At 39.9% G+C, this 20,452-nt stretch overlaps 1 protein-coding gene across 1 annotated transcript in view; it reads left to right on the forward strand.

The window, feature by feature from the left end:
* LOC149227431 (putative NAD kinase 1) overlaps positions 1–20,452 on the forward strand; it is a 105,018-nt gene that overhangs the window by 29,686 nt on the left and 54,880 nt on the right. The window contains exons 3-4 of the mRNA XM_089380502.1: positions 2,731–2,850; positions 16,065–16,246. Of these exons, the coding sequence (XP_089236628.1) occupies positions 2,731–2,850; positions 16,065–16,246 (302 nt within the window). The remainder of the gene's footprint in view (positions 1–2,730; positions 2,851–16,064; positions 16,247–20,452) is intronic.

Below are 20,452 nucleotides of genomic sequence, written 5' to 3' on the forward strand. Positions count from 1 at the left end.
TTTTTTCTGGGTTTATTCAGGAGAGGCCAAGATTAATTTGGCTGAATTTTTTGAGCACTCTAGCGGGCTCAAACAAGTGTCTCTTTCCAGCAAGCAACTGTCGATAAATTGCTTTAGTTTGGGGGTTTTCCAGTGTGAAGGATTGGGACCAATTCCTTTCTGGGTCTTGTGGGAAAAATTAAGAGGAAGCTACAACATCAATTTCAAGCCAATTCGAGCATTCCAACAAGGGATTTGAACCATTCTCAGATAGCAGCAATGGCACAATTTCTGGGCAGCGCAGAGGTAGTTTGGGGGCCGAAATTTCTACTCCTGGGAGCATCTTTCTCACCTTGGGTTTGCTTCAACTTGCTTACACAAGCCCAGGTGCACTTGTTCCTTATTATTGTACTCCCATTTATACCAGAATTAATAAAATGGCTCAGCTTATTCGCCCAGTTTCTTGGTGTTTTTGATGGTGCATGCTTAATTGTGATTTTATTTGCTATAGCCTAGTTCATGTTTCTGTTATTAGCTGTAAATTTCAATTTGGAACATTACATAGTTTAAGCACTCACTCAACAAGTTCGATCTACAAGAGAAAGGAGCAGAAAAAAGAGCGAAGTTGCAGAAGGAGGAAGAAGCTGGGAAGACCTAAATCGAGCTCTTGGGAAATCTCCCTCTCACATGTGCGAAGTTTTTGGGCTGTAGTTGGGGCTGAAATTCTGAATCTAGTTTAGGTCCGAAATCCTGTAGCTAGGGGTTAAAATTCTGTAGCTGGGGGCCAAAATTCTGGATTAAAGCTGCAACCGAGAAGCTGACAATTGGAGACTTTGGCAGGGGTCATCTATAGGAAGGAAGGGCTGACTTGGTGATTGGAGGAGGTCTTTGTCTTGGTCTAAAGGGTTTTCTATTGTCTCATCTTGATTTGAATCTATTAGTGGAAGAGTTGCACTAGGTTTTCCCCTTGGAGGGGTTTTGCCCTAGCTAAGTGCCTGCATCTTGTGTCCCTTGTGATCTTCATTGTTTGGCATGTGTCTTGATGAATGGAACATGATAAATTAATAGAACTAATAAGAATAAAAGAACAATCACAAGAAAATGTCAAAGTCTAAGACAAATCTACCTTAACATTCTAATCCATATAATGCCCTAGATTTCTCAACATTCTTGAGTGGGGAAGTTAATGGTATTTCTGTCCAATTGTAAGCTAATCTGGCTTTTGGGCTAGATCAACTTCAAGGATCTTAGAGCTGTCCCAATCAACTAGTAGTAAAGTTGGACGATACAAGCAAAACAAGTCTGTTGACTATTGGCAATAGCAATGGGTTTGTGGACACTAAACTTTGGGGTGAATAACAGGTCGATGGGTTAGTAGAAATAACTAATTGACAAATAGTAAGAAAATTATATGAAACATTTATTATCTTTCTCCAAAGACCCTAATAGGCTCTATAGGATATCGTGAAAAACATAGTACATAAGATTTATGCAACTCTTTATAGCTTATAAAATATGCAAAATGCAAACACTAAATAGTAAAATACAAATGTAATATTTCAAAATACATTATAACTCAATAAATTTAGTAATATGTTTCTTATCTTCCCATTCTAGAAAGAAAAGTTTTTCTATATGTTAATAACTCCAAGCAAAATAGTAGAAGCTGACCAAATAGACTAGAAGAAGAGGCGTAGTTAATGGGCATGCTAGCTTGTGATCAGTTATGGTTGAGAGGTTGTATTTATTAAACAATCTCTTTTGAGAATTGTAATGATTAAATGGCATAGAAGAGGTGATTTAGTCATGTAGGAAACAAGAGACAAATAACACTATAGTGCATCAGCATGGTAGACATTAAGCAGAGCTGTTTTATATTTTGTAAGGACATGAAGAAGCTACTAACTGCAGCATTCCACCAAGTTTTCAAGACATGGTAGCAGGGAAATTCATATGGGGGACATGTGGAGACATGCCAAAACTTTAGAGAAATTGATGGGCAAGGAGGGAACACTGGGGTCCCTAACAAAGGCATCCAGGGACCTCATCTCTAAAATTATAAAAATAAATAAATTTTCCAATATAACAATTCATCACATTTAAATTCATCATTAGGCAATGGATTCTTTGCTTGCGTAGTTTTTTTAACATTTTTTTATGTTTTTGTTTTTGAATTTTTTGGGCTTTTCTAAACAACAATCATGGGTGGATGCCCAATTGTCCTGTTTTTGGGGTGGCAGGTGGGAGGGGGTGGGGGAAGGTGCGGCAGGGAAGCCCCCAAAATCCCCCTATTTTGCGGAACATATCATGCACAATAGTGAAATGTTTCACCGAGTTTTGCAAAATGTGAAATGTTTTGCTATGTTTCCCCTTGTCTTGGGGGTGTGGGAAGCATGGGGAGTGCACTCCTGTGGAACACTAGCTAATTTTGCTCATCTTGTCTTTATGTTGATGCTGTGAGTCCATTTCTGTTTGTTTACATATAGAATACTCACGGTGTGTAACCAGTACATGCCAGAATCTACATATCCATATGAACCATTTACCAGTTATGGACTGATCTTGGGTGACCTGGGAATATCTGCAACATGCCAATGATTTTCTCTAGTTATTCATACTTTGTGATCTTTTTTTTGTCACACTCGTTGGCAAAATTACAGTATATAATTTTTCTTTCTTGCACCTTATGTTTGGTAGTTGCTTGAATTTCATGAAGCATATTTTCTGAGATATTTTCTGTTAAATTGGCAGCTGTAGCAAAGGCTATGAGGCGAGTGGCAGAGGGAAAAGCTCATGCACAAGAAGAGGCTGCTGAATGGAAGCGCAAATATGAACTGGAGCGACAAAGGAGTTTGTTATTAGAAAAGAGAGGCAAGTTCACCGCAGATTATTATTTCCCAAGTCCCTTTGGATGTGATATTCACTTTGGTTTCTTGAACTTTTGCTGCTATCTTGGATTTGAATGCTGTTGGACCTTGTCATGACCAGTATTCTCTATGGATCAACTTGTTGGAAGCCACTTTTGATCATTTAAGTGACACTGAGAACACTTTTTCAGGGGAGATTGCAAGTTTTGACAGTATTTCTGATGTGCTTCCTCTCTCTTTCTAGCTCTTCCCCTCCCCTTGACTTTTCTCAGTGTGGGATCCCTTTTTTTAAAGGACCAGGGAGGTTACATAGAGAAAATGTCCTTGGTGTTTTGTTGTATTCATAAATACTAAATTGAATTTGATGAAACCATGCAAATATTTATAAAATTGTAGGAATGTTAGGTATGTATTCTCCATTTTATTCATTTAGTGGTTAAGTTGCAGAGTTATTCAATATTAGACATTTTTTAGATAATCCAGAAGCAAGAACAAAAGCCTTGGCAAGAGCAGAATGGCAGTGTGCAAGTAGCAAGCCACAGAAACAGCATAGTTGTTGAAATGTACTATGTTTCACTAGCAAATGGGCTTTGCTGCTGCAGAAAACATTAATCATCGATGATTATCAAAAACTCCTACCCAGAGAGTTCTCTTTCAAGAAGTGACATGGTAACTGGGATGCATTTTAACAAGAAAGAAACTGTTTACACAATGTATCATTTTCTTTGTCGCTCAGATAGTGTAAGAGCCACAATACCATGGAGTCAATCTCGTGCATCTTCTAGTAGATAACAAACTATGGGAATTCTCCTTGAAATAAACTTTGTTTTTAATCTGGAAAGACCTCAAGAGTAGAATGCCTATCCTAGTACAATTTTGGCCTAGCTGTGTTAAATTTTCAGCACATGGCTAGCAGAACTACACTTATAAAATCAGTAACCTACAGCTAGGAAACTGAAACTGATTAAATCTCTATGAAAACAACACACTGATTGCAGAAACCAATCACATATCTCTCCATTAGATTGAAAAGATAAATTTACATCTGCAACTAACTTATCTGAAGTAAACACACTTACTCGAGCATTCAACTATCTAACAAGAATAGTGAAGCACCCTCTCTCTCTCTCTCTCTTTATAGAACGAGAGGGGAACACTGAATCTGGACACAGCCAGTGGAGTGCCTCACTTGTTGGAATTTCTAACTCTGACACGTTAGAAACCCTCCATGCACTCTACTGATTTATTGCTACCTACTTGTTCTGTTACTTAACAAGTTATTTACCATGTAAATACTGAAAATAAATACAAGTGCATTCTCAACACATTACAGATCATCAACCGAAGGAAACAAAAACAAACACACAAACACACAAATAACACTGTTATTTTTGGGCTAATGTCCCCGGAAAAACCCAATGCGGGAAAACCGGTGCAGCTATCTGAGGGTTTTATTATTAAGCAACTCTTTTTTGAGTACACTGGGTGCCAAACTGGCTAACCCGACAGAGATAAAAAATCTGGCAGCAATACCTCTCTTTGGAAACATGTATTCAGAAAACCTACTCCACAAAATCCCTCTCTAGCACAATCTGAAGCTCAACGTCAGCCCTGCTGGCCTCTGCGTCAGCGTGAAACCCTCTGTGTCAGCCTGAAACCCTCTGTGTCAGCCCACTGAGGCTCTGCGCAACCTCTCTGGCTCTCTACGTCACTCCTGCAGCGTTTGCGTGGATGATGCAGGCCCTTTTGGCTCTGCGCAGTCTCTACTGCTTCTGCGTGGCTCCCTCTTGCTCTGCTTCTGCCTCTCTTTGCTTCTGCGCTGGTCTCTTGGCATTGTCCCTGCCTCTCTGCCTCGTACTCACTGCCCCACGCTGCAACTGATCACTGATTCTATCTCTCTTAGCAAACCCCGCTCTAGAGAATAGAATGATTGATCACTCTGGTGTATTCTTCAAGTGACCTTCAAGCCTCCACTTATACTTTTCTCGTTGACAAATCAATGGTCAAGATTAACTCCCTAATCGACAGCTAAGATTAGATCTGGCTTGATCCATGTCTTTTGGACCATTCTAACACAATTTTATATTAATTCACATTAATATTTTAATTTCCCTAAGTTTAGACTTAGGGACTCCATTAAAAATATTAATTATTTTAATATCTCCCTAACTGTTTAGAATCTGCCCAAACTCTTTCTGGTTATTGGAGATCTCATGTGCTCTAACCTCTCCACCAAATTTCGTGGCTAGAGCACATCCGATGTTACCCCAAATCAACACTCCCTCTGAGCGAGGACTGTGCTCTAGCAATACTCCTTACTGAGTATCACCTTGATTATTTGGCATCGGTCCCTGTGTTGATGCTAGGCTTGCTACCCATCATCCTCTACACTGCTGCATCCTGTATTGCCCATAGCTCTGCCATTGCTGCATCTGTACGACAGCTCCCTCTGCATCTGTGCTGCTGCCCATGGCACTGCCACTGCCACTGCTGCGTCTGCACTGCATCTCCTCTCATCACGCTGCCCATAACACTACCACTACTAACTGCTGCACTGCAACTCAGTTACTGAGAAGTAAGTAACTGATCTCCCAACTTTGACTTCTCTGTCAGGCTAGAGTACTCATGATGCTGAAGCTCCCTCTGCTGCTGACAAGTGCTCCCTCTCTGACCTTTGCGCTGCTGCAACAGCTCCCTGCATCTCTCACCATTGCACACCTCCTTGTGCCATCCTGCACTGGTGCAACACTCCCGTGCCTCTCGCATTGTTGCAACCTGCTAGCCTCGCGCTGTCCTGGGAATTTTGCACTGTAGCTCTCTCTGTCGCTTCATCCGCATCTGTCTCTACCCACATCCGCCAATCCTGCTACTCCTCTTCGGGGCTCTCGTAGCATGGTCTAATCCAAGAGGCTGGGTACCTCGACAATCCTGCCCCTCATCGCTTGTAGTCTGTCTAACTACAACGCGATGTCTCCCCATTCTCGCTCAAGTGGCGTGTGTGCACTCATGGCACAGTCATCGTCTGTCTCCACTTCCTTCTCTGCCCTTGCTGGCGCTGCCTTGGTCTCGGAGGCCTCCACCTTACTCTTCTTCCTTGGACACTGGGTCGCATAATGACCTAGCTCCCCACAGTGGAAGCATTTGACCTTGGAGAGGTCCTTTTTCTTTTGTTTCTCTTGCTTTCCCTTTGGTCCTCTACGTCACCCACGCTGGCCCTCTGAGGCATTGCGCAGCCCCTGGCTGGCTTTGCGTGAGCCCTGGCTGGCTCTGTGTGAACCCTTGGCTGCTTCTGCGTCCCTCTCTTCGGCTACTGCGCTGATCCTCCCGGTGCTATCTCTGCCTCTCTGCTTCTGTATTCACTGCCCCTCAGCTGCAACTTTAGTCACTCTCTAAACTTTCTGAGCAAACCCAGCCCCAGAAAGTTGAAATCTTGATCTCTTGGTGTGTTCTCCAAGTGACCCTCAAGCCTCCTCTTATACTTTTCTCGTTGACAAATCAACGACCGAGATTAAGTCCCTAATCAATGGCTAAGATTAGATATGGCTTGATCCATGACTTTTGGACCATTCTAACACAATTTTATATTAATTCACATTAACATTTTATTTTCCCTAAGTTTAGATTTAGGGACTCCATTAAAAATATTAATTATTTTAATATCTCTCAAACTGTTTAGAATCTGCCCAAACCCTTTCTGGGTATTGGAGATCTCATGTGCCTTAGCCTCTCCACCAATTTTCATGGCTAGAGCAAATTCAATGCTACCCCAAATCAACATCCAAGAGTTTGGGCACCTCAAGGATCCTGCCCTAGTGTAGTCCTCTCGACTACAGCTCAATGTCGCCCCACCTCTTCTCTAGAGGTGCATGAGCACTCATGGCGCAATCCTCATCATCGTCCTCTTTGTCAGCTTTTGTTGGAGCAGCCTTAAAGTCAGGCTTCTCTTCCTTGCCCTTCTTCTGAGGGAACTGAGTGGCGAAATGTCCCAGTTCCCCACATTTGAAGCATCTGATTTAGGTTATGTCTTTCGTTTTCCTCTTCTGTTGCCCTTGCTGTCTTGCTGATGCGAGAGTTGCATTCTCCTCTTCCTTCTTCTTGACTTTGACTCCTTTGCCGCTACTTCCTGCCTTGGTTAATCACCTGATCTCTTCCTGTCGAAGACCTGCCCAAATCTCCTCCCAACTCGAGAGAGAAGCCCTGCCCAAGATGCTCTGGACAAAGGTCTCCTAGTCTTCAGTGATTGCTTTCAAGGTAGTCCTGACCATGAACTCATGATCTGGTGTAGACCCCACAGAAGTCAACTGGTCTCGAATCCCTTGCAACCTGAGAAGGAAGGGGTCGATTTCTTCTCCCTTTTGCATCTAATAGTGTCTTAATTGGTTCTCAAGCAATATCTTTCGTTGGACGGAAGTTCCCTCATACAAGGTGGTCAAGGCCTCCCACATTTCCCTTGCTGTTTCCTTTTCAGCAATATGTGGGACCACATGATCCTTGACCCTGTCCAAGATCATGCAGTTCACCTTTGCTTGAGCCTCCTCGTATTTCTTGAGAGGATCATCATCGAACGGAACAACAACCACCTTCAAGGTATAATCCTTGATGCGATTCTTGTCCAAGACTGCCAGGATGATGGTCTTCCAGATGACAAAGTTGGATTCTCCATTCAGTCTGTCCTGATCCCTCAGTCCATTAATTGCCATCTCTGCTCTAATGAGTGTTGAACAAATTCTCTTCTCCCTCTTTCGCTGATGCCCAGCAAAACTTGGATCTGGATTTCTTTGGCGCTAGAAATCCTTTAAGGAACAGGTTGCCTCTAGACTCCTCTGAGTCTTGATTTCCTTCACGGAAATCCTTCTGCCAAATAATGTCGAAGCACCCCTCTCCGAACCTCCTTTGCTGTTGCTCAGCAACCTGGATCTAGATTTCTTTGGCAAGAAATCTGTTAAGGCAGTGACTCCCTCTACCTCGGGTTCGTCTCCACAGACACTGTTCTGCAACAACAACAACAACGTCCCACCAGCACCACAGATCGAATCTGCACTGCTCCTATTGCCCCAACAACTGAAGAACCTGAGCTCTTCAGGCTCTGTGTAGTCATTGTGTGAGGTAGATCAACTCCTCCTGGCGACTGCATCACTCCTTACTTGCTCAGAAAGATGATGTGGCTTTGCGTGAGCTTGATCTGTCCCTCTCTGCTTCTGCGCTAGTCTAGATAGCTGACACAGTTACTGCATGGGCTCCTCCTAGCTACTGCGTCACCCTCACCTGGCTCGGAATGCTGATGCAAGCAATGTGTGAGCCTCTGCGTCACCTCTTCTGCATTGCGTCACTCTCCCTCTGTGACTTTGGCTTTGGAACAACGTTGTCACTTAGGACAACTGCCTCTCTGCAACAGATTTGTTGGATCTCCTGGCTGATGGCTTCAGTATCCTATGATCTGCAATGCTCTGATACCATGTGAAAATTTTTGAATCTATACAAATAGAAACCTTACTGCAGTCACTGGTTTATCATCTCCTACTTAACAAAACCCCATTAAAAATATTATAATGTTTAATAACTCACAATCCAGGTGGAATTTCTTCAAACGATTTCTGGGTCTTGGAGATATCATGTAATCTAGCCCCTCCACAAAATTTTGGAGCTAGAGCACATCCGATGCTACCCAAAATCAACATGAAGCGATGGACTTGCAAAACATGGTGGGAAAGAATAGGTCTTCAGATTAGGTTCCGCAGAGGAAAGCAGGGAAGCCTTCTAGTTCAGAGGGAAGAACTGTAGCAGCGAAGAACGTGGTAGTATTGGAGACAAATCTATGTGGACAAGGTTCTTCCAGAAGCATCTTCCTCGCTAAGGAGTGTTGAAAATGATATTGAGAAAGGGTTCCTTGATTTGTGCCTTAATAAAAAGGACCTCAACAAGTTCTTCCTTAGCATGCTCGAGTTCCTATAGGTTAGGAATCAATTCCTATAAGTTAGGACGAATTACTATGATTTAGGATGAGTCCCTACAAATTAGGACAAGTTATGAAGCAGTTAACTAATGTGCAAAAGTGGAAGGTTGAGTTCATTGTCTTCTAGTGCGAGTTAACTTGGAAAAGGATGAGTGACAAGTCTCTAATTCTAGATCGAGACTTAGGACGAGTTGCATGAGCCACTTCAACTCAGTTAACAACTCAATCACCAGTTTGATTCCTAAAATATTGACTTGCTAGATTTAGCCATTCAAATTGCTTATAAGGAAGAGCGAAGGCACAATTGTAATCATTCTTCGTGAGCACAAGTATTGTGTGTGAGCTTGTAAGAGTGACAAGAACAAGAAGGAGCTTGTGTGCGAGATTTGATAGAGGAAGAATTGCCTTAGGAATGCACTAGGATATAGGGGCTAATTTCCTAGGATTTGTGCAAGGATTTCAGAGCTCATCTAAACAAGGCAAGAAGGCATAAGGATCAGGGGTCTTGTAGATTGTTTCAAGCTTAGTTCAAGTAGGAATATTATTATATTCTCTTTTGAAACCAAGTTGTATTGTAAGAGATCTATTGCTCATTCTTCTATCAATAATATTCTCAAGCAAGCATTGGGTTCTCCGAGTTGGGTTCCCTAGAAAAATTGTGTTATTGAAATTTTGTGATTGTGTATTTATTTCTATTCCTATTCTGCTGCAAAATAAGTAGAAAAATTTTGTGTCTATATGAAAAGAAACTAGTTTTCAGATCGATTATATTAGTAGTTGTAGAATTTCGTGGATTTTCTACACTAAATGAGATGAAGCATAAAATGGACAATCAACTTGTGATATGTAAATGAAATGATAACTAAAATGTGATGAAGTCAATAGCTCAAAAGGAAAAGCGCATTAGTAAGTTTAAAGCATGAAAATTACCATGTAACTAAAAGAGATTGAACTAAATTGATGCAAGAAATGAAAGAGATGAGATCACAACAATCACACCAAGATTTCCTTCTTTCAAAGAGAGAAGGATGGGATGCCAAGGGGAAATCCCCAAGCTCCCAAAGAAAAAATTGCTCTTTTATTATTAGTTAGTGATGACACCTATTCGAATTTGTCTCCAAGACACCTATGGGACATCAAGGAGATATGTTAGCATGCAAGAGAAAAAAGATTAAATATGCAAGAGGATTTCAAGTGCATGAGATAGAAGAAGCTACTAAAGAGAATGTACTTATGATACAATAAATTCCTCACTAGAACAACTCATATAAGTTTCTCTAATGAGTGAAAAGTTGGGATTTAAACCCAACACTTAATCTTCAATGTTAGATAAAATCAATGCTTGCACAAATAGGAAAGGAAAGTATTTTGATTTTTTAAAAATGCAATAGGAGCACAAGGCTCATGAAAACCCCTTATATGTGTCTTTGACATCCTTGGAGAATTCCTTGCTTGTGTGGCTTGTGAGCTCCTTGAGATCTATGGAGTTGGATGGTCAAACTGAAGACTTCCCCCAACTCCAAATGGATTTGGTAACTTGTCCTTGAACACAAGAAGTACTTGCAATACAATTGTTAGTGCAAAGGAGTCTTTTCAATATAGAGGCAAGATTGGATTTGTTATTCAACCAAGAACACCAAATTACAACAATGCACAAGATATGACAGGCTCAAAGGATATTGTAAATAGTTACAAATATCCCCTCCCTAGACAATAATGCCCTTAGGCAAATGCACAAAATCAACTAGATTGCAATGTAAAACTCAATGGAAATAATCATAGCATTAAGAACATCAAATGGAACATATTACCTCATCCACAAGCAATAGCATCACAACACCAAGAAGTATCCCCCAAAGACTTTTATTAATTCAATAGCAATTCCAACATAGTAACAATAAGCACAAGCTTCCAACCATGGGCAAATGAGAGCTCTCATGGTGGATTTATACAAAAAATGGAGAAGATCTCAATGAGAATGCCAAATGACAAGTGGAGAGGTGAAGATCCCAATGATAGCAAGTCGAATTCCAAGTGTGAGAGACCCAAGCCAAGTGTAAGTCGAATTCCAATATGTGACAATGTTTTCCTTGAGGCTGGACAATGTATTTCCCATGTGCAAACTTGAATTCCTCTTGTTGTGCCATGTGTGGAGAAGGTAGGTGAAGAAGAAGAGCAATTCCCACGAAATCCTCAGCAGGATACCAACCAAAATCGAGCTGATACCTCTGCTATCAAGTGACAATGAACTGCCCTCAAGACCATTGAGAAATCTAGGGCATAAAGGTTAAGTGATTTCTCTTTTCTTGATGACTGCTTGTGAATGATTTTTACTTTTTAGATTAGGATCTTCTTTTACTTATATTATTATAGTGTTATTCTTCATCAAACAACTACCAATGCATAAACCATAAAGAGACAAGAGACACAAAATATGTTAGTTTTTGTAGCATCAGATGTGTTCTAGCCTTGAAATTTTGTGGAGAGGCTAGAATACACGAGATATCCAAAACCTAGAAATCATTTCTGGAAATTCTGCCTAGAAATGACTTAATTGGATTATTAATCAGTTTTTAAATATTTCCTAAGTTTAAACTTAGGTAATATGGTTAATTAATCAATATTAATTAAGTCAAGGCGTGAATCATCAAGAAACTCACACAGATCGATCTAGAAATGATCCTAGCCATTGATTAAGTTTTAATCTTGGCCGTTGGTGCTCCAATAGAGGATTATAAGAGGAGGTCGATGGAGAAGACACTTGAGAGGTTCGATTTCTTGGCAGATTGATTTCCAGAGTAGCAGCAGTCAGTTGCCAGAGAAATCCAGAGACTGAAGTAGTAAGAGAGGATCAAAGACAGTGAAGTCGGAGGAATATTTCCAGATCCGGTGAGTGCATTTGTAGAGAAGCAGAAGAGCCACAAAGACGCTGATGCTAGGGAAACACAGTAGCCTCTAGAGGCAGTTTCTATTCTGCCGGGGAAAGACGAGTTTCAGTGCCAGAAGCTAGACAGAGGTTTCAGAGGCCACGAGAAACATTTTCCCATACAACAACAGACCAAGGACTTGAGGAGATATTGTTACAGACTAGTGCAGAAGGAACTATGCTAGGGTGACGAAGTAGCTGCGCAGAGCCAGTTTGGACGACTCACTTGGAGTTGAGGTCAGAGCCCGAATTTACCTGTGGAGTGAGGATTTTTCTCACTAGATTTTTGCTGATATTTTCTCTGTAGGATTGCCAGTATTTGGCATCCAGATTGCACTCAGATTATATCAATGTTGCTTAATAATAAAAGCCTCAGCTGTTGCACCGGTTTTCCCAAGTTGGGTTTTTCCGGAGACTTTTGTCCAAAAATGATAGTGTTATTTTATGTGTGTGTTTATTCTTCCGCAGTTTTATTTGTGTAGGTTGCAGTGTGATTTATTCATTATTTGTTGTAGCAAATAGTAAATAAATTCTTAAATTAAATTAACAATTAGGAGAATAATTTCTAGTTGTTGCAATAAGATTCCGGTTTGTGGAATTTTCACAGAATATAGGCTATCATCCAGGGCCAAAAGCTCCCCCACTTGAGAGGAAAACCCGAACAAATTCTTCTTCTTATAGGGATTTCAATTGACAAATACCAAGACCAAGACCCTTGACCTATTTGCCACTACAAGACCAAGACACAAAGCTTCTTTGATGAGATCCTTAGTCAACGATAATCAATCTTCTGCTCCTTCCTCCTTGGCTATTCTTCAACTTCAAATTCCTTCTGCTTCAGACCTGCACCTTATTTCAGCCTCCTTGAATTAGGTTTGCAATCTTCGACCCTAATTCAGAAACCCTAGTTTCTCCTTCTAGAAAATGTCCTTGATAATTTTGCTTACGATAGAGTCTTCTTCCATCTTATCTCGTCTTCTCCTTTGATTTTCCCCTCTTAGAATTTGGTTACCCAAGAGGACTGCAATTCCTCTTGGCTTCTACTGCAGCAAATGACCTCTTTCTTCTTTGCATGTGTGACCCAAAATAGCTCCAAAATAATGCTGAAGACTTCGCTCTTCTTCTTTCTCTCTTTGCTGATGATAAGATTCCTCAAGAGATATTCACACATCTTATTTCAGACTTGATCTTGACCAAAAATCTGCCCCAAATGAAATCCGAGCTGCCCTATTTATAGTTGTTTCCCCATTAATTAGGCCAACTTGTAGGAGGGTGATCCGACATGTTATTTGGTGAAGACCTTTTATTCCATCTTGTAGCCGACTTGTAGGAGGTGCTTTTGCTGGTCTTGGAGGGCCTTCTTATACTTTTAATGACTCATACAAAAATGTAACATGCCCAAGAAGGATCCTTCATACATGACATTGACTCAAATTAACTTTTATGACTTGATGATAAAACCTAGAGGCTCACAATGGGAGCCATAACTAAAACAAAATTCCTTGCTCATGAAATCCATGAGACAAGCATTACAATAATAATTTTTTTTTTCTTCTTTACATCGATTACATAAAATCACTATTACACATGTCATTATGAAGACCGAACCTAGTTACACTTTTCAACAAAAATTGTGTGTAGCTAGCTATGTGTAGGTGCTGATCTGTTGTGCGTAGAGGCTAAAGATGGGAACTGCGTATAAGTGTAAGGGGAGGTAGAGTTGGTGGAGACATACTCCACCATTATCTCAATCAAATATTTCATCAATATTCCTTATCCATGCATTGATCTTCCTTGAGATATTCAACTTGCCACCTAGGAAAACCAAACCCTCAATTTGGCCTACAAAATCGATCTCTTGGAGTGCATTAACTCATAGCTTATGTGGTGTGCCAAATCATCTTTTGACTTGTCCCTTTATTGACCTTTGAATTGAGTTGATTTTCCAACTCATTTCCACCTCATTTGGAATGTGGAAATAATTATTACTTTTCTCCACTTATTTATTTATTTTCAATTTATTCCTGATTTTCCCACTAGACTTGGGAAAAGTGGGTTTTGAGGGTTTATAAGTGATTTTTTACCCCTCAAAGTGTGTCCTAGAAGAATGTTGAGGTGGAGAGGTCTAATTTTGATTACTCATACACCCTCAACATCTTTAGGCATCACTTTATTACATTTTACATAAAAAATAATTAAAAAATCCCATTTTGCGGGAAATTTTAATTATTAAAAATTCTTATCTAGACTTAGTCAAATTCCACGAAATTTCAGAGACGACCTAGCATGGTAATCGTAATATACATCAACCATAGACACTAAGATGGATTAGGGACTCAACCTTCAAGCCATCACCCCGGCTTTGGGGGTATGCGGTGAGTGAAAAAACTCAATTAATAATTAATTGTTAAAAATTGAGGATAATTAATTAAGTGAAAAAATCCTCCAGGGTGTACTCACTTGCTGGTCAAGTCCCAAATCTCCTAGGTCTGTTACATAGCTTTATTCATCATGCTAGTGACATTTATACAATATCGCCGCAGGGTTGCGGAATCTGAGGACTGGAGAAGAAAAAGAAGAGAGAAAAGGGTTAGAAGGCCTTGCTGACTTCTGAACTCTGAATTTTTTTGATGTACACTCTGTGTCATGGGATATGGAGTCTTCATATATCTGCCAAGTGCAACTTAGTAGTCAACAAGGTAAATTCTTTTCTGTGTTCTGGACAACTAAAAGAAGCTGCTTCCAAAGGAAGGAAAGAGGTCGAGTTCGTGGTCAAAGGCCGAATTGTTTAGAGGTCTGTGTAAGACAGATTTGAGTGCTGTTGCAAAGGGCTGAGCCCTAGATCCATGGTAGCACAGTCAAAGAGGAACAGTTTGCAGCCCTGTTGGGTTAAATAACCCTAGTTGCAGCCTAGATAGCAAGGCTGAGGGCTTGTTGAAGTGAGAACAGGCCTAGCCGAGGTCTGTTAGGACTGGAACAGGAGGGTCAACATCTGTAACAGGTTGGCCAAGGGAAAGTAAGGTAGGCCAAGGCCTACTCTAGGATTGCAGCAGCAAATATATTCCGCTGTATTATATGCGTTGGGCTGTTTACATACCCATTGAAGCATGAAATGGTTTTCTTTGTGTGTGTGTGTCTACATATATATATATATATATATATATATATATATATATATATATATATTTATATTTACACATATACATTCCCCCCTTGGTGCGTTTAATGTTGTAGAACCATAGATCCACAAGAAGACGAAAATTAAATAAAGCAACCATTTAGGAACCATGTAGAATACTAAGGTTATCTGGACCTCATTAATAAAGACAGATTGTCCTTTAAGTGACATTTTAAATCCAGAATTGTGATCAACAAGTAGTTTTACATCATTAGACAACTCTAACCAAATTGGGCACAATGGTTACATTAATATCCAAATTCCCAAGTTTTTAGAAGGAGGCATTTTTAGGGTCAGTGCTTTGTTGGACATGGAAGAATTTGAGTTAAAATGTCAGGAACACCTCCCACAGCCCATAATTGTTTCAAGGGAGTGGTAGGTATTGTTACAATGAGTAGCATTGTGGGTGATCTTTGCTCTGCAGGTTGCTTATCATCGCTTAGAGAGAATGAAACACATCTTTTGGGATTGTCAATTTGCTGAAAACTGCTGGCAGTATTTGCAGGATCATTATTCAGTTCTATTTCAGGGCAGGATCTCTTGGCATGCTGCCTTGTTAGGTGATTGTTGCTGTTTCACTCTGCTATTTTAGGGCTTTGGCACTGCTTGAGAGTTTTAGCTTTATTCATTCTCTGGAAACAGGTGTAAATCTGTTTTTGAGCATGAGGTTAACTCATTGTCTGCATTTTGTACTTTATGACATGATGAGGAATGCCATAAGCTCCTTGCCAATGGTGCTCTATTGATCAAAGATGCTCAGTTGTGAGAGACCTTTGCGTATTCCGATTTTATTTTTGTGCCAGTTGCAATACAGAAGCAGTTGTTGAGGTCCATTGTATATACCTTTCCTCTTTTGTTTTATTGTTTGTAAATATACGACATATTTTACAAAAAAAATTCTTTAAAACAACCCCTTTTGACTATGCTGAACGAATGCATCTTATTTATAATTTATGGTTTTTTTATAGAAGTTATATTTTTTTAGACGTTGATTTCATGGAAATGTGTTTACTATTTTTGATGAAGATGTTATAGTTAATTCAAAATCATTTTATCGTTAGTTTTATAAGAGTGGTGTTTTAAGGATTCTATTATAGTGTATTGTCTGACTTGTCATTCTAACTAACAATATATATCTGGATTTGAATGGGGAAATTTCAGGGCAAGAGCGAACTGATGTAGAACAGCCAAAGGAGTTCCTTCAGCAGCCAGAAAAGCGATTGCCTACTCAAGATCAGAATGGGATATTTCACGGGAAACACAGAATATATAGCGAGGAGGTTCTTCAGAGGCAGCCATCCGAATTTGATTTGGGAACCAGTACAAAGTTACATACTGGAAAGGTGCTCTTATAAAGAAGTGTGACAGTATACAGTCTTTTCGTTTGATATCTCTTGTCACAGACCTTTGCTATAAGAAACTAGATATTTATCATCAGAACTTGTATATGGTGGAGGTACCTCAAATATATTCGGTGTACAGTACTTGCAGGTTATGTGTTTCAGCATTTTATCATCTTCTTCTTTCAGACAAAGAAAGCAAATAAATGGTGATTATTCACATGCTTGTTACAATTACATAATTTCGGGAACTCCAAGTATCATTACCAAAAACCTTTTGAAGAAATGGCATATGTTATAGGTGCAAATCAGCATAGGACTATGTTTTCCTTTTTTCACTTTTACTAATTGTGGGACGGTATCCTCAACTTGCCAGTTACTAGGAGTATTGCATCAGATGGACTGTCTTCCATTAAGCATCAAAAGTAGAATGGAGACTGGCACTTTTTCTCTGAGCAGTGCCCTGCCAATCAGCATCTCTTCTTACCTGAAGTCTGATTAGTAATTAGTTGGGAAAGCAAAGATGGAAGTCATGATAGGTTGACCAGTCTAAAACAAGGAAAGGTTTGCATCCCACAATTAGAAGATAATCTGGAGAGTCAAGCGTTTGCTCCCTCTGAAAATAGACAATCTAAATAAACACTGAAAGGAAGACTTGAAACCTCTAAGAGGAGATGAACCGATGCTCTTAAGGAAAGATGGATTATTTCCCATTGCTGGTAATGTACAGGACAAGGCAAACAAAGCAAATCTAACAGACAGTGAACTACAATAATTATGATTTTATATTTGTAGTTTGTTCATTTTAGTTTAAGGAAACCAAACTGATGAAAAAAGCTTAGCCATGTTGATATTTAAGCATGATAGTAGACATTCCAAATCATTGCAAATACATTTCATAGAGGTGAATATGGTAGATAAGATGTAATTAATATATCTTCAAGATTGGTTTACAGTTAGCTCACAAGCAATTCTCTGATAGTTGTGTATCATCATCAACAAAGACTCCACTACCAAAGGATCCAAAGGGATCTCCCTCTTTGTGGAATCAAGGATCATTCTTTGAAGAAAACTAGCTTTAATAAGGAAAAGTTTTCTATCTTCTATATCATCATCAACATCAAGGAAGCAGCAAGAAGAAGGAGCATCCTATCAAGTAAGTATATTTATGTCCACATTTGAATCTGTCAAAATGTCTTTTTGCAAGGAAAGCAACAAATTGGTTGGGGCTTCAAACTATCTTGCATGGAAGAAGAGGACAAATTTGAATCTCATTGCAAATTAGGTGATTGAACATGTCAAAGGATCTATCACAAAACCAACAAAGGAAGATGCTCAAGCACTTGCAAAGTATATGAAAGGGGAAGTTAGGGCTCAAAGGATTCTCATAGAATCCATCAAGGATCCCCTCATCCCATATGTATCAAAACTTGAAACTTCAAAAGAAATCTATGACAAGCTGGTAGAGTTGTATTCCGTAGGCACTCTGGTAGAGTTGTATTAAGTTGCTTACATTTGGTATTATAGAGTCATGTCATATGGTTGCAGGTAACATGGATCAATGTTGTATCTTAAGAGCATAATCAAAAGGAAGGATATCCTCCTTCGAAGGGATGTAGGAATGCATGGGTCACACATTCACTAGATGAAATCAACATAATATGTCCTCATATGTAATATGAGGTGGTTGACATTAATTGGAGGAACTCTGATTGGAAGTTCCTGAGAATGAAATGTGTAAAAGAAAGGAAGGAAGAGATCATGGAATATGCAACCATGGAAAAAGGCAATCAACATCTGAGAAACCAAGAGATCTGACTAAGATATCTCCAAGAAAGATATGTAGACTCTGATGAAGTCTGAAAAAGAAAGAGACCCTTGACAATATATATCTTTGGGAGATGTAACGATATGTATACAGGATGCTGATGCAAACTAGAATATGTCATGATGAAAGACCATCACAAAGGTAATTTTGATTTAAATGTTCATTCCTTTATTTTTGAACAATATCTGGATGGGCTTATGCAGGGCTACAAATGGGAAGAGCTATGGATGTCTTCCACTGCTATTGACCATGTAGCAGGAGGGAAGTTCCTTTAGGAAACATGGCATGGAAGTAGGCAGCATGGCATGAAGGAAGGCTAGATATGGACTGATGAATCACTTTTTGATGATGACATGACTAACTCATAGATGAAAGTGATGGATGGTCTATGCCCTATGAAGAAGTCCCAAAACATGAAGACTCCTAAATAACGAAAGGAAGTTCATGGCATCGCGAAGAGGAGTTCTTCAAGCGGCTGGTGCTCCCATCTTCTCCACCTGAGGAGCTGATGTAGGTCCTTAATTAAGAGGGAGCCTAGAAACAAGTTTATTTCTTGGAAGAAACTTGGAAGCAAAAATCCTAAGCCAAGAGGGAGCTTAGGTACATTCCTTCGTAGGAATAGATATGTCCTCACTAATTAAGAGGGAGAGGTAGACACGACATTCTTATCTTCACTTGGGAAGACATAATCTAGAATTGGGTAAACATCTGGCATCCGATACTCTTTGAGGATGAGTTAGGGCATCCAAGATAAAAGTAGTCGTAGAGGACTGATATTATTTGAGGACTGGGAATCCACGATAAGAATAGTCCTTGTGGAACACACCCTGAGAACCCGGATGGGCTATGTTCTGAGAGAGACAATGATGAGGGTGTCTATACATCATTGGTCTCACCAGCATTGAGCTCAGATATCATGGAGAGATAGAGATGTTAGCAAAGGCCTTTCTATGTGACAATGCTAGTTGATATGATGCTAAACAGATGGGTTACCAATCCGACTCTTCTTATGAGAATTCTTCAGATTGAGAATGACCAAGTACCATTATGAATACCTCCCTAGTTAAGAGGGAGGAGTGTTGAAAGTGTGCCTAGGTTCAGTCTTCGTAATGACATGTGTAATTGTGATTTTATGTAATTGATGTAAAGAAGAAAAATAAAATTATTATTGTAATGCTTGTCTCATGGGTTTCATGAGCAAGGAATTTTATTTTTAGTAATGGCTCCCATTGTGAGCCCTTAGGATTGATCATAAAGTCAAAGAGAGTCAATGTCATGTATTGAAGGACCCTTCTTGGGCATGTTACATTTGTATATGAGTCAATGAAAGTGTCAAATAGCCCTCGAAGACCAAGCTCAAGAAACTCCTTCAAGTCGGCCTCAAATAATAATGAATTTGCTCCTAAAGTCATGTTGGTTCACCCTCAGTTCAAGTCGGCTTATTATGGAGGCTCCAACGACTATAAATAGGGCAGCTCGGCCTCATTTCAGTCACAAGCAATTCGGTCAAGGTCTGAAGTAGTAAGAAGTGCGAAAGTCACCAAGAAAGAAGCCTCATAACTAGTGAGAAGAAGGAAGGAAGAGCGAAGTTCTTTGGATCTGTTTTTAGGGCTGTTTTACTGTCACAACGTGCGAAGGAGAGAGGCATCATCTGCTACAGGAAAGGCCAAAAATATTGCAGACCTCTAAGGCAACCAAATTCAGGAAGAAGTCAAGTCAAAAGATAGCCGAGTTGAAGGAAGAAAGTCTCCTTCTAGAGCGAGGAAGATAAAGGGTCAAAGTTGGTCAAACACATGTGCTAGGGTTTCTGAAATAGAGACAACGAGTGTAACATTGAACCAAGGACCGAAACCCTAAAGTATAACCAAAATACAAAGAAGACAAGCAGTTGGATCAATTGTTGATTTTGGCATGAAAGAGAAGTAGTGAAAGGGAACTTGTGTCTTGGTCTTGGAGTGGCAAATAGGTCAAGGGTCTTGGTCTTGGTATTCGTCAATTGAAGTCTCTATAAGAAGAAGAATTTGTTTGGGTTTTCCTCTCAAGTGGGAGAGGTTTTGGCCCTGGCTAATAGCCTATATTCTGTGTCTCTTGTCTCTTTATGGTTTATGCATTGGTAGCTGTTTGATGAAGAAGAACAATATAATAACATAAGTAATAGAAGATCCTAATCTAAGAAGTAAAAAAGCATTCACAAGCAGTTATCTAAAGAAGAGAAATCATCTAATAGCTATGCCCTAGATTTCTCAACAGGGAGATCACCCGGAAGGAAGAGCGAGTCATTTCTAGTGCTAGAGGGAGGTTGGACGACTTAGTTAGAGCTGAGAAGCAGGAAGTGGAAATTTACCAGGCCCAACAATTAGAATTCCAGGTAGTGCAAATTT

The sequence above is a fragment of the Pinus tabuliformis genome, chromosome J, assembly GCF_031772625.1.
Source record: "Pinus tabuliformis cultivar Carrire ecotype Pingquan chromosome J, CPIR1, whole genome shotgun sequence".
Lineage (NCBI taxonomy): Eukaryota > Viridiplantae > Streptophyta > Pinopsida > Pinales > Pinaceae > Pinus > Pinus tabuliformis.